Raw genomic sequence first — 14,474 nt, 5'->3', positions numbered from 1 at the left:
GTTGAATTTTGTGGTTTTCAGATAACAAACAACATTTTAAATACGATAATAATACTGTAAAATGAAGACAAATAATAGATTAAGATAAGCATTATGATCTATGCGGCCCACGTGGCTTCAATTGGGCGATGTTGTAGGCCTTGACTGGCTGGTGTCATTCCTACCTAGGCCTAGCGACGGTTCGTGTTGGACGTGCGAAACGACTAGGCGAGAAAGACAAGACGATTGTACACAAATCGTATGTACTGCATGTCTATTAGAAATAGTTATTGTAAAAACAAATCTGTTTTATGAACCACCAATTTCCTTGGTTTGACGACGTGCATGAAATTTAGTGTCTGCTATAGCCTGTTTCAGTCAAAGTTTTTGACTTTCCAAGCAGTTTTTGAAGCAAAGAAATCTAGGCCAAGGACGGCAATTCTGGCTCGGCAATATGGTTGGCAATTGCCGATTGCCAATGTGAAACTCGTAGGCTGCTGTTTAGATGACAAAAATTGGTTCTTGTCTTGTCTAAATTCTATCCAACAACCTAAAAGTTAGGGTTCACACGGTTAGGATGCTTTAGTGGCACTGAAACTATGCTTCTTCTAGAACATTGAAGTGATTATGGATGAATGATTTGAACGGCTCTTAATTTTGTAAACAGGTGATTTCATGGGGTAATGAATTCCAGTCTTTGGTTGTTGTTTGAGACAATTGGTATATGTAGACCCTAGTTGCACATTGCAGTTGAATTCTGTGTGTTCCGCTGAACATGTCGTAGAATCAATTGCGTTGGTACGGCAAGGTGACCCAGTATTGCTTTGTGAAAGTTAACTAGCAGATTAATTTTGCGGCGAACTTTAAAATCATCCAATTTTAACTTTCTTTTAATGGCTATTACACAGGCTTTCCTATCGTAAATACCAATCAATCAAACCATGGAATTTCCAAAAGACCGATTCGGCAATGTTTGTTTACAGCTAGTCATGTGACAAACTTACAGTACGATCAGTGTGAAAGTATAGGAAAAGGTAATTTTATGGTGGCGAAAACATCCCCCACTGTTAATGTGAGAAATAATGCCAAGGAATGTCAATACGATTGACTGTTTGAAATAGTTAAATTTATTTATCCTAGTGTTCTTCTAGCATTGTGCGCTTTAAAATTTAAATGGTCCTTCGTAAGCCTTAGCTAGTCTTAAAAAAGACTCTCGTGCATATATAAAGAGGCTGTACTGTAGATGTAGAGGGGCCTAGGCCTAACATTTTTCGAAAAATTCCAGTTTACTTTAACCATGAACAATTTTTCAAACCTGAATGACACCAACTCTCCAGCCCCTATACTCTAGAGTTGGTAAACCAAATTCTTTTAATGTTTTTCTCTGCAATGTCTGTTTTTCTTATGGAAAATAAACATGACATGTGATATTGTAATGCAGATGCAGCTTCACGCAGAAGATGGAATGTCCTGTAGCAGAGGAGGATTGCTAAATTTTTCCCTCGCCCCCTTTTTGTGTATCATTTTATCTGGTGTGAATAGTGCGTGTAAAATGTAAAATTTACATTTTGTCTAAATCTTTCTTTTTTATTTTTTCTTTTTTATAGCATGGCCCCAAAAGGAAAGGAAGCATATCTTTTAACAGCAACCAGGGAGTGAGTTGTTTTTTTTTTTTTCTTCCTTTTTTTTTATATGTTGTTGACTCTTTATATTATTTGCACAACACTTTAACAGGATCAATCAAGCACAATTGTAACTACATTTCATACTGTACCATATAATAGAATCCCACTTGTTTGACACCCCTATTAAGGCAACACCCCTGTTACTGTAAGGGGTCACCCCTTCTTAGCCACAATATGAAAGAAAATATATTCTTTAACACTACAGTTAACCCCTATTCATGGGACACCCCTATTGTGGGGACAACCCTATTAAGGGGACTTTTTTTTTTTTTGGTCCTGAAGGTGTCACCTAGTAATATTTATGCTTGAATTTAATTTTGTAGTGGGTTATTAATCAAAATACTTTGTTTCGCTACAGACCATTTCATTGCCTGGTGCTTCTGGGTGCAGAGAGTTCAAAATCCAAGTTACATCTCTTCCCGATGCCAGCTGTGAATGCCTTCAACACAAGTACCAGTAAGGATTTTTTCAGGCCTAACAATTGTCAGCCTGCTGATTTTAATATTAATGTTGAACACATATTCATCCTTTTATGCTTGTAAAAATTTAATCATCCTGGACTCTTCATCCTTGATTGGCTTCGATGCAATCCACATTGACATTATGGGATATAATATTTAGGAACATAAGGCTTTTTTTTTTTTTTTAAAGCCAGCAAAAAATATATATCTTTTGAGCAGTTGTCACTAGAGTAGCAACAATAATAAGTGGTTGACAGCACCTTGAGATGCAAGTGTAACACACTGATAAAAAACAAAATTATTATTATTATTAAAAATTTTCAAAAGCAAATAATTGAGTACTAAGTAATAATAATCACAACATGCTTTATGAGTCAAATTTACATGTTCAGAAATTTCTAATGCACAAATATGCACATAAATGAATGTAATGTTTATAACAGTAAATAAACAATTTAGCTAGCCCAAAGGAAACTATATTTATAGTCTTAAAGACTTCCTAACATTACTTACAGTACTTACATACTGTAGATTTTACTGCCTTGCTATTAGTCTAACTTGGAGATTATTTTTAATAGTAGAATTGTTTTCAATCTTTTTTTTTCTTCTAATTAATAGTGATCGTATTGAAAGCATTGGCTGTATAATGAACAAAGTGACAATCAAAGCCACCGATGATAGCTACACAGCAACCTCAGATAAAATGAAGCAAGCAGAGGAAGAGCTCAAGAAAGTCAGGTACACAAAACGTGTCTACATATACACAGATACACTACCACATAAGGCACACACATCCATCCACAACACAACATACAATAATTTTGTTACATGGTATGTTAGCTACATGGTAACCTATAATATTAAGAGCTTCAGTTACACAAAGAAGTGTCTGCATGTACACAGATAACCCCCACACCACCCTACATAAAGCAGACACACATCCATTAACAACATTATAGCTCCACAGGGCGGATCCAGAATTTTGTTCGAAGGGGAGAGGCACATCCTTTTCAGAATAGATAAGTGAGTAGCACATAACATAGTGCATTGAAATTTTTAAAATTTAGTGGCAAAATTGGGGAGGGGTAACCTAATATCAAGAACAAAAAGTGTCCACAGATGCACGCATATTTATTAAGTAATGTGTCAGAAAGAGAAGATAAGTGTGATCAGAGAAAAACTGAATTGGAAACATAAGAGAGAAAGGACTATTGATAGAGGTCATAAAAGATAGATAGGAAGCAGGACAGAAACATGACAGGAAATGCATAAAAAAGATTAAGCTACAAGAAATGTGAGAATTGTGATTACTAAAAAGAAGGAAGATGATGATGAAAATGATTGATGATGATAGTGATTATACATGAAGGAAGATGTAGAGCACAGGTGTGCAAAGTGGGGCCCGCAGGCCGCATGCGGCCCTACAGCGAATTTTTTTGCGGCCCGAGAAAATGAAATAAAAACTCTTTGTGTGCGGCTCACCAAGCAACATTGGATAAAAAAACACCTTCTTTTTGACGGCCTGACACCGATCATATGTAAAAAGTATCATTGAAACTAAGAAAAAAGTGGTGTAAAAGCAGTGCTTGGAGGTTTTTGGAAGGTCACTGGAAAAATAAAAATTTGGGTGCGGCCCTCTGTGTTAAATCGAAAACTCAGCTTGGCCCTCCGACCGATTTTTTTGCCCACCCCTGATGTAGAGTAATGCAATGGATGATAGTAATTGATAACAAAATTGATAATAACAATGTGGCAATAATGGCGATGTTCTTGCTGGCACTACATGTGAGTGTGTTGATAAAAATTATGAAGATGACATGAGGATAATATTACCAAAAGAAATAATTTCACAGTGTTGATATCAATGTATAAATATTATAGTTAACTTTAGATAAAAAAAGTATACTTGACTGTAATTGAATTCAATATGATTTAAAGAGACATTCGAATTTCAATATTTTCACATGAGTATATGAGTCCCAACAATAATGTTCCATAATCATCCTCGTTAGAAATACTATTTTGAGATTCAGTCTAGATAACAATTGTTTGTGTTATAGCCTGAAAATGTTTCTGAATTTAAAAATTCTTAATTTTGTTTAAAATTTCTTCCCTTAAGTACCAAAGTGATCGAGCAAAAGAATTTAAAGCAAGGTAAGAAGGTGAAGATAAGAACACCGACATCCACCCTGAGAAAGTTCCAATCTCAACAACAACCTGAAAGTGCAATACCATCATGGAAGCAAAAAGTGAATCACCGAACACCAAGCCTAAGTACACATAAACCCAGTGGCTCCCTCAATACAAATAGTTCCAATCACTTTAGTAGTAGTAACAACAGCAGCAGCAATAATGGTAGCACAAGTAGTAGCAGTGGTTATAGTAGTTCTAGTCAAAGCAGTTCTGCTAGTAATACTAGTAGTCCAGGAACAAAGCCTACAAGCAAACTTTCTTGCAGGTAAGTGGTATTTGCATCATTATTTAGTATACTTTAAATATTTGTGTATAATAATTATTTATATAACAAATAACAATATCGGGGAAGGCGGTTGGGTGCAGCTATTTCCATTCATGTTCTGAACATCGTTGTTAAGGGTTTGAACCACATGCTAGCAATTCTCTGCCAGCTATGCTAAGTTACCCCCCAGCTTACACTGTTGAAGGGTTGTGAAGTAGCTCACGCTGTGTTTAAGCACTAGGCGCGAGTATTTCATATCTTATAAATTATATAAGTATAAATATTGTGGCTGCGTCTCATCAATATTGATGGTAACATCAGGCCTGATTTGCCAAGATATGAAAAAAAAAACCCAAAAAAACAATAACTTGTTATGAGTGGTATTTGGTGACTGAATCAACAGAGGCCTAAATTGAAAGAAGTGAAAGCCTGGTTTCCATAAAGTCGCTACATGCTATCGTCGTCTGCTATATAATATTATTTTTAAAAAAAGGAATAAAACAAGAATATTTAAAAGTATTTATAAAATTGAAAAAAACCTAATTCTGATCTTTCTTTGCCACTAATTCTGTTCCATTTCTTTGTTTTCAAATGCCATTTGATTTTGTGTAGAGAATATTTTTTTTAATTTTTTTTTTATAATTATATTTTTAACTGCAATAACTATCAAGTGAAAACCCTCAGACATCTCTTCCTTACAATCTGTCAAGTCCAGGCAATAAATGAAGATCACACACAAATATCCAATATCAAGCCAATGTTTATTCGCATTTAAGCTCGTCGGCTCATTACACATCAACGTCTTGATTAAAGCACAGTGTTGTTCATTCTGCCTCGCATATGAGGTCTGTTTGCTTATCTACTGTGCTACACGTGACAACGCTTGTATGTAAATTAACTATGTCACAAGGTCATGCACTGCACAGTCTAATCATGGTCTGATGTGCTCTAATGATGTTTGCAAGTGATTCAGCGTAAGCGTAACCATTGGTCATACTGATCTTATATTCATGTTGATAAATGTTTTCGTGAATGAACAATGTACAATATTTTTTTAGTTGTTACCCTTTGTCTTGAACATATTCATTGCGACACTATGCTTCTGTTGTTTTTTCCTTTCTAGGGAACATATTATCCATTGGCTGGCTGTCAGGCCTTATAAAAAAGTAGAGCTATTAGTCAAACTGTCTAAGGACGGAATTTCCAACCCAAAAGAAAAAATTGGTGCTACTCTGCAACAGGTAAATTATTCCTCTTAAGTGAACTTAATAATATTTTCAGATAAAACTGATTCAATGAAATTTACCTTACAACTGCTTTTTGCCATGCATGTTTATACAATAAGATGTTTTAAAACAGCTCACTTAATGTCCTGGCACATGTCAACATTTAAGTGGCTTTTTCTTTTTTTAACAATTTTTCTAGAAGGTGACTCTCAGAGCAAGCTGACTCAAAAGAGGTACTGCTTAGTGGTCCTGTGACCGGGTGTGGTCGTAGGGTCGCTGAGCACTTGAGCACCTGACCAGCTCATTCCAGGATTCTTGGTCACCTGCCACTATCTGAGTCTCCGCAAAGGACTTCCCAGTCCATTTGGCAATGCTATCTACCCACTTCTTCCTCTGTCTGCCTCTTCTCATGCTGCCTGGGGTGGTACCTTTTTAGGATGGATGTGGACAGTGTCTTGGCTCTGGTTACATGGCTGTACCATTTCATCTTGCTCTTTTTGACGATGGTCAGGAGGTCTTCCTACATACAACACAACAAATTAATCATTAATACTATTGTTTCCTATTATTTTTATATATAAAATTATACTAGTTGATATCTTTTTTTATTTTTGTAGGTGGCTTACTTAAAGGACAATACTTACTCATTACAAAGACACATGTACAATGAAGTCAAGGAAGACTGGTCTTTTTATTCCAGTGCAGACCGAGATATTGTTAAAGCGTAAGATTTACCTTTAATATTCATTCTGTTTATTGATAAACTATTATAATGTTTTGTGACATTACAGTAATAATATGAAATTAATATACCCAGTACATTGTTCAGTATTAGAGAGGTTTCGCACGCAACTGAGTACGTGTACGCATACGTTTAGCTATCTGTAACGGTTCGTAGCCATTCTGATATTTTCGCAATCACAGCGCAATTCAGGCGTAGCCTAGGGCCTTAGCTTAGGCTTACTATACTCTCTCTTCTTTCATCATGCTTCTCAAAGTTTTATTATTATATGTAAGGTTTTGGAAATTGGAAATCGTAGCCGAAAAATACTTCTTTTGTTGCCCAGAAGTGTTGGTTATTTTGTGATAGGCCCTATTGTTTATGACCCAAAAGTGCCTGGCTACAAGTAGGCCTAGGCCTGCACAAAATCCTGACACCACCAAGGTCAAAGCACCAACATTTTGATACCCCAGAATGAGACGCATCCTATCTTAATTTGCTGTCTTCAAATGTCACAAAAATGACACATACGTATTTAAAGATACATTTATTTTTTACACTTACATAAAATGTGAAAAAATAAACGAAGATCCTACTAGAAATCTAAAATATCCCCCTACGCGTTTTTCACTTACGTGTAGTGAGTGAGATATGCGTATCGTCCACACGTTTAGCGGATAGCAGCCGGCGTATGACGTCAAAATGATGACGTATCCATCACACAAACCGTGTGCGAAACCTCCCTATTAGCTGAATGAGGCTTCACTCTAAGTTCATGCATCATGAATAGCTTTCTAATGCTCAGCCCACTGGTGGTCATGATAAAGTTTATGGTTTATAAAAGGTATCTGAAATGCAAACTTTGAATATCTGTGCTATTTCATGACAAAAACCGAAAGGTCCACTGGTTAATCTCAGATAAGAAAGTATAATACATACTCCAAGTATTGAAATACACGCCATCGTGTTGGGATTTAATATTTCGACATTAATTATGTCATCATCAGGTCATGACCATATATAGGCACATCATGACTATATATGGGTATACAACAGTTTTTTGTCAAGGAAAATTTGATAGTGTGGACAAAGCTTAATATAGCGCATATAAGCAAGCTCTCAATGCTCTGTACTTAAAAAGCAGAATAAGGATATTTGTATTATTTAAATTCTTAAGTTGAACGTCTGTTGGTATTTACAGTATATCAGTTAAGTGTGGGCTCTAAAACACAGTATAGTATGTAGCTGTGCTTCAACGAAATGTGATGATGACAAGTTTTATCGTATAACATTCAATAAAGAATGCATAATGTGTTGGGGATTTGTACTATAGTCAATCATAGAATGGATAACTCAGGATACTTAAATTTTTAATACATTGTAAGCATGAGAAAAAATGTGTAGTCTACTCAATTACAAGAACAGACAGGTAATGACATTTCACTACAAAATCGGTTAACAATACCAGCCTGGAAATGGTTACATGAAATTAATTAACCTTGTCTTATAATGTTTGTTTAAATCTCAGGAAATTGCAAAAGCATTCAAATCAAAGACCGAGTGAACTGAAGACCCCACCAAAGCCTCCAAGTGTTGACAAAGAAAGCAAAGTAGTTAAACAAGCTGTGGTAAATTACATTTATTCATTTGTTTATTGTATTTAATTTCCTTCATGTCCTACTGCGACTTTGAACACAATGAACTGTTTCACTAATAATAAGCCCTGCTTTTTGAATGTTCTTGCTACGGATTTACAAAACGACAGTCATTAATTCAGAGATACATACCGTAAATGCTCGAATAAGCGCAGCGCTGAAGCATCTAAAAAAATGTTTGGATGCTTTGGTGCGGCGCTTATTCAAGAGCGGCACTTATAAAAAATATTGACGTGGCACTTTCCATGCCCGTTTTCATGTTGATATCTCACATATTCCAGCAGTTCTGTTGGCCTGTCGTAGGTCCTACGTCTTCGTATACTATTGTTTATAAAGAAATGCTTGTGTCTTCATTGTGTGATTTATTCATTTAACACATACATACGTTATTCTCCTACCAATGAATTTTATTAAATCTAATTATGTATGTAAATTGATAAAAGCTTAAAACAGAAATTATATATGTAATTTTTTTTTATGAACCAGCTCAGAGTACATATACAAATACATTGCGCTTTTTTTTTTTACAGAAAAGACCAATCTTGCCAGAAATTACCGATTTTAAATTGCCTAAGATCCAAAGAATAGCACATTCCAAAAGAAACTTGAATGACTCAAAATCATGCAGTCCTTCATCCCCTGGTGAAGTTAGCACAAGTAGAAATTCTCCAAAACCTGATAATGGATTCGTAGAATGTAACAAAGAACAACATGCGCCCTCACCCTCAGAATGTGTATCCTCTACTTCGTCGACTCCAGAGTATATGAGGTACATATAGGCATAATGCACACTTGATTATATATTATAATAGACCTTTATACATATTCATTACCAATTTATCTACCATTCCTTATGTCATAGTAACTGCCATTCACAACACAGTGTTTGTCTTTGTGCAAAATCAATGTCAATATTTAAAATGAGAATGCGTGACACCATATTGTATTTTTCAATAATTCATTAATTGTTATCAAACACAATTCAGTCATATGTAAATAACTAATTTATTCCCCTGGTCATTAGATACAGAATCAATCATACACAACATGCAAACTAATTAATTTGCATCTAGTGCATGCGTATGATAGTGGGCAATATGTACATATTTTCAGACATCAAATTTACTTTAATCTTTAATTGTTCATGCTTTTTTCTTGTCTTTTTTGCTATCAGACACCTCAAGTTTTTATTAATGTTAGGCGCTATAAAAACTAATGTTTATGATATAACTCTTTTATTCTTTATTTTCAGCAATTTTAGAAAAATTACCAATCCGGAGCAGAGACTAAAATATAAGAATGTCTTCAATGAAGAGTATAAAGAGTATTTAAATGTTTACAAGAAAATAGAAAATGTGCAAATGAAATTTAGTTACCTGAAGGAGAGTTTAAGTAAAGTGGATGTTGATAGCAGTGAGTATGAACAAATAGAACAGAAAGTGTTGGATGAATATCAAAAGATACATGAGGTATGTCATTTCATATTTTATTTACTTTAAAATCTTGTAAAATGTCCCATCACCATGCATATTATTTTTAATATCCAACCTATGTAATACTCTAAAACATAAGCCTCCTTATCAAACTTCTGTGGCCCCTTTCCCACTAAGCGAGCACATAATAAAATAATGATTTAATATATTTAATGCTTGCGGTACACCATACATACTCTCAACAAACAAAAATCGTTTTCAAAACTACCTACAGTATGTGGTGTACCGCAAACATTAAATATATTAATACTTCGCCATGCAAACCTCCAAACAATAAAAATGATTGTTATCATTATTTTCTCATTCTCTTAAAAAAAGTACATACTTTTCCCCTTCCCCAGATTTGTTTGTACTCCTTTAAAAATATTGTAAAAAATGGATAATCTCTAATGAATGAATTTGTATATTTGTGTTAATGACACATGATTTGTTTTTATTAACATTTTTGTTATTTAAGGATGAAAAGTACAAAGCAGAAAGGGCAAGGTTTGATGAGCTGCATGGAAAACTAAGCTTTATCAAACGTCTGGTGGTAGAATATGACAATGCCCAGCAGGAACTCTCATAGTAGGCACAATCGCCTCGCCACCATACTACTACATGTGAACAAGGAATGACGTTAACGCTACTATAATATGTAGGAATTGGGCTACCGTTTCCTGGCCTCATATTAAGGATGTATCTAGAGGCAACAAAACTACTTAAAATATAAACAGCTCTGTGAAATTTAAGAATTGATTATGAAAATCTTGAGTGATTTTCTAATTTTTTTTAAAGATTTGAACCAAATGATAAACTCAAACAAAATTGACAATCATTGACCTTGACAACTATAGGCCACAGTATATAGTAAGACAAGTAACTATTTTATCTAATGATGGTGTTGGCTATTTAATGATATACATTGCTAATTAACAAATTGAATAATATAAAGGAGAGGATTTTAATTGCGTAATTAAAAACTTTTAAAAATGTAGTGCCTTGCTTGCTTGATGGCTAATCACTGATGAATTTTCTAATTAAGAATTGCCAACTAACTGGTATTGGTCAGCATAAATTTAATTAATATAGATAAAATAAAGAGAGAATTTTTATTTCATATTTTAAAATTATATGAAATGTTTCTTATAATGATTGAGAAAATTTAATTGTTTGATGATTGGTTATTGCAGCCAATGTAGCATTTCCACACATTCACGACCTAGTCTCTTGAACTGTGTAACTGTGATCTAGCTTGTCTAGATATACATTTGTTTATGAGCTGCCACATAAGCAGTAGCAGGTAGACCAATCAAGATTTTTATGTTTTAGGATTATATGCAGACTCAAATTGGAATTATGAGGTATATGTATGTATGATAATGACATTTTGATATACGGTATTTCAGGTGGTTTATGCCAACTAAAGTGTAGAGTACAGTATTTGCATATAATGTGTTGTTAAAAAGTTTAATGTTTATTCTTTCTGATTAGTTGCCACTACGGGATCACTCACGTATACATTGCCAAACTGAAGCTTAAATCATTAAAACGGTAATTAAGTGATACTTAGTGTTGTTTCTCAATGTGTAGCTATACTACACTGTTGAATAAATAAGTATTTTAATTACTTCAATCAATTCAATTTATTCATGCATATTAATCTCTAATTAATAAACTTTTTAAATCTACAAATCTACATAAGGACATCAAAATTACTACACAGTCATACTGTGGAGCTATTATAAGTCTATAGTCTGAAAATATAAATTACAGTAGAACCCGTATTAAGAGGATGCCTTAAGTCAATAGTCTTGACTGATAGACCTAAATAAACGGAGTCAATAGACAAACCATGGTGCTATTTACTTTACATAGTTACTCAGTGAGTCATAGCTGAGGCCATAGTAAGATGCTTATGTACTATGTACTTAAAGTGTGATAAACCATGGAAATATTATATAATAATGCTTTTCTTGGATATAGTAAACCATGTATGATATATGGGTGACAAAAAAATCAACAGTAAAGTCTAAAAATTATACATTTTGTAATTGAAATTTGAGACTCTAAATATATTTGCTTCATAAAAGTTAGTGTCTTTTATGTATTTGATTCTTTAAAAAAATAAAAATTAATTAATAGTTAAGGCATTTTAAATGCTTGTTCAAAACCAGTTAATTATTTCTATGTAGATTTAATTGGGGAAGTATACATATAACTAATGAACTGTTAAGAGTAATTTACATCCCCTTATAAGTTGATAATAATATTGTTCTAAATCAATTATTCAATTACATCCTCTCTTTTTCTTGTTTTTACACGAAATTGTTGTGCATTATGTTGACATTTCTGTAATGTAAATGAACTATGTTATGTTGGTAAGTGTGTGAGGAAAAAATCTCAACTCTTCATAGAATTCATATTATGGTCAAGATTCTTTTAGTCGCATAATAAATGCTGAGCCCTTATTCATCCTCAGACAAATGTAAAAATCCCAAGATCTCAATCATGTGGTTTGAGAATGTGCAGTGGTCTGAGAATGTGTATGCATGAACCTACGTTCTCCATTCAAACAAACCCCTGGAATGAGATCTCAGGATTTTTATTTTTGTTTAAGGATGAATAAGGCAAGACTTTATTTTATACCTTTGTTTCAGCAAACCCGTCGACTGCAAATATTGATGATTTCAAATAAAAATAAAATTTTATTTTTTGCCAATCAGTGCACCCACCGCCACGAAAAATGGAAATTCCAGAAAAAAATAAAAATGTATCTTTATTTTTATTACACCCTCCGCTTCATTAAAATCTCCAAAGATAAGATATGTATATTTCTTCCTAATTATATAAATTTGAAGCATTTATAGCAATCCTATTTTACATTCACCAATAAAATGTTATTTTTATTTTCTCCTCCATCTGAATGTTTTTGGCAATATTATTTGATAAATAATAACACAAATTTTTTTTTTATTCTGCTCTCCGATGATCCATGGAGGAATTAGCGGATGATCTTAAAAAAAATAAGTACAGGAAACAAGGAATTAAAAAAGTCTTACCTAAGGGCTCCGCATTTATTATCATGCAGTAAATGGATTGCTTCATACAGTACAGTATATATAAAAGTGTTTCAATATTTGAAGTACAGTAATCTAGTTTTGTATTTTTACACCATTTTTCTTCTGTAGATATGTATAATTGTAAGCATGTGGTTATATTCAAATATACTGAGCACTTTCTATTGCAATATTATGAACAGTGAATTAATTTTGTAATGCTCTCTGAGTTGTGTATTTTCTGTTTCTAACATTCCCATGGTTGCACTTCATTATGTCATACAATATTAATTAGGCTGCTGGCTGAATCACTGCCAATCATATTAAAACAAGCTCAGGATGATTATACAAGCATTATAATGTGAACATTCGTGAATGCCTCTTTAATTATCACAATATCTTCTTATCTGGATAAAAATTATGAAAATTTCCCCATATTTTCATTAAAATTATGCATGAAAGTCATGTTATTTGTCTGCTGGTGAAATTAACAATTAGAAAGTGAATTAATGGGTTCAGTGAAATAATGAAGTGGATCAGTTGAAGAACTATAACATTTTTGTATAGAGATGGGGAAAAGGGGACAGCCATATTTATTTAAATGGCAATAAAGTATACTGTATTAAGAGTCTAGTGTGTCTATTTTCTGTAAATCTTCATTCTGTAGCCAAAATATGGCAGCATGCTTCACTGGTTCTCTATTTAGAGTCATATTTAATTTAATAAATCTGATTTTAAGTTTATTATAACTGCCATGGTTAATATTAGATTGCCTATCCTTTCCAATTATGTGCCGGTATCATTGCCCAATCAATGCCTATTTTATGTTTTGAAATGTATTTTTGTTGTGTATGCAATTTTCTTATATTTTATGCAGGTAATTATGGCCATAAATTATAGTAAAATAAAATTGATTTATAAGTTTCAATCAAATAAATTATGTATTATGGAAGTTAATCTATAGGCCTAGGGATAATATATTTTACGTTAGGAACAATTTCAATACTCAGTTGTAATTTGGATTTCTATGTAAAGGTACTGTAAAAAGTAAATCAGTATAAAGAATAATAATTGCTGAAAAGGTGAGGACAAAACATCAAAATGAAGGTGTTAGGTAGTTCATGCCTGGCTTTGTTAGTAATTATTGTTTCAAAAGGTGGTTGTATTGGTAATGGTTGTTTCAAAAGGTGTTTTGATTATGTTTTCCTTTTTTTTAAAGAAATAATCTCCTAAGAATTAACACATTTTGTTTACTGTATATTTCAGTACTGATAAAACATTTTTTTAACAGAAATACTTGTTAAATTATAATTTCTTTTTTATTTTACCTTTCTAAATGAAGCAAATTTTTATGATGATTATGAATACAAAAATAACTATCTACAGTTTTTCCATTTAATTATGCATTTAAATTGTGTGATGATAAGTATGCATTCATTGTGTTATCTTATGTCCTTGCAACTCCTATTTTGATTTTATGTTGAGCTTGTTATACAAGATTGCCCACTGGTTTAATATTTAAAGCACCCCCTCTATAGTACAACGTGACACTGGAATACAACCTGAGAAAGAATGATGATCACGACACTATGTAAAATACTTTTGTGAATAACAATGCTCATTTTGTTTTCTTGTTTTTTGTATCTTTTGCAAATCAGAGGATGGATGAAATTTGAAAGAATATATATTGAAAGATATTGCATTTAAGTTGTCAGTTTTTCTTTCGTCTCTGAAGATTTATCAGCACTTGTCATAATT

At 33.1% G+C, this 14,474-nt stretch overlaps 1 protein-coding gene across 1 annotated transcript; it reads left to right on the top strand.

Moving 5' to 3' along the window:
• Window positions 1-1,586: 1,586 nt before the first annotated feature.
• Window positions 1,587-12,451, top strand: LOC117115560 (RNA polymerase II elongation factor ELL-like; the record flags this gene model as incomplete). Its single annotated transcript, XM_033259410.1, is given in 10 exon segments — window positions 1,587-1,634; window positions 2,023-2,120; window positions 2,744-2,863; window positions 4,245-4,583; window positions 5,707-5,824; window positions 6,427-6,533; window positions 8,059-8,158; window positions 8,716-8,954; window positions 9,438-9,654; window positions 10,136-12,451. Coding segments are annotated over 10 exon segments (1,497 nt in total), but the record flags the coding sequence as incomplete, so codon positions are not given.
• Between the last annotated feature and the right edge of the window lie 2,023 nt (window positions 12,452-14,474).

The sequence above is a fragment of the Anneissia japonica genome, unplaced genomic scaffold, assembly GCF_011630105.1.
Source record: "Anneissia japonica isolate Jap-2015-1 unplaced genomic scaffold, ASM1163010v1 scaffold284824_len513422_cov204, whole genome shotgun sequence".
In the NCBI taxonomy this organism is placed as follows: Eukaryota; Metazoa; Echinodermata; class Crinoidea; order Comatulida; family Comatulidae; genus Anneissia; species Anneissia japonica.
This window is presented reverse-complemented; position numbering and strand designations above follow the sequence as displayed.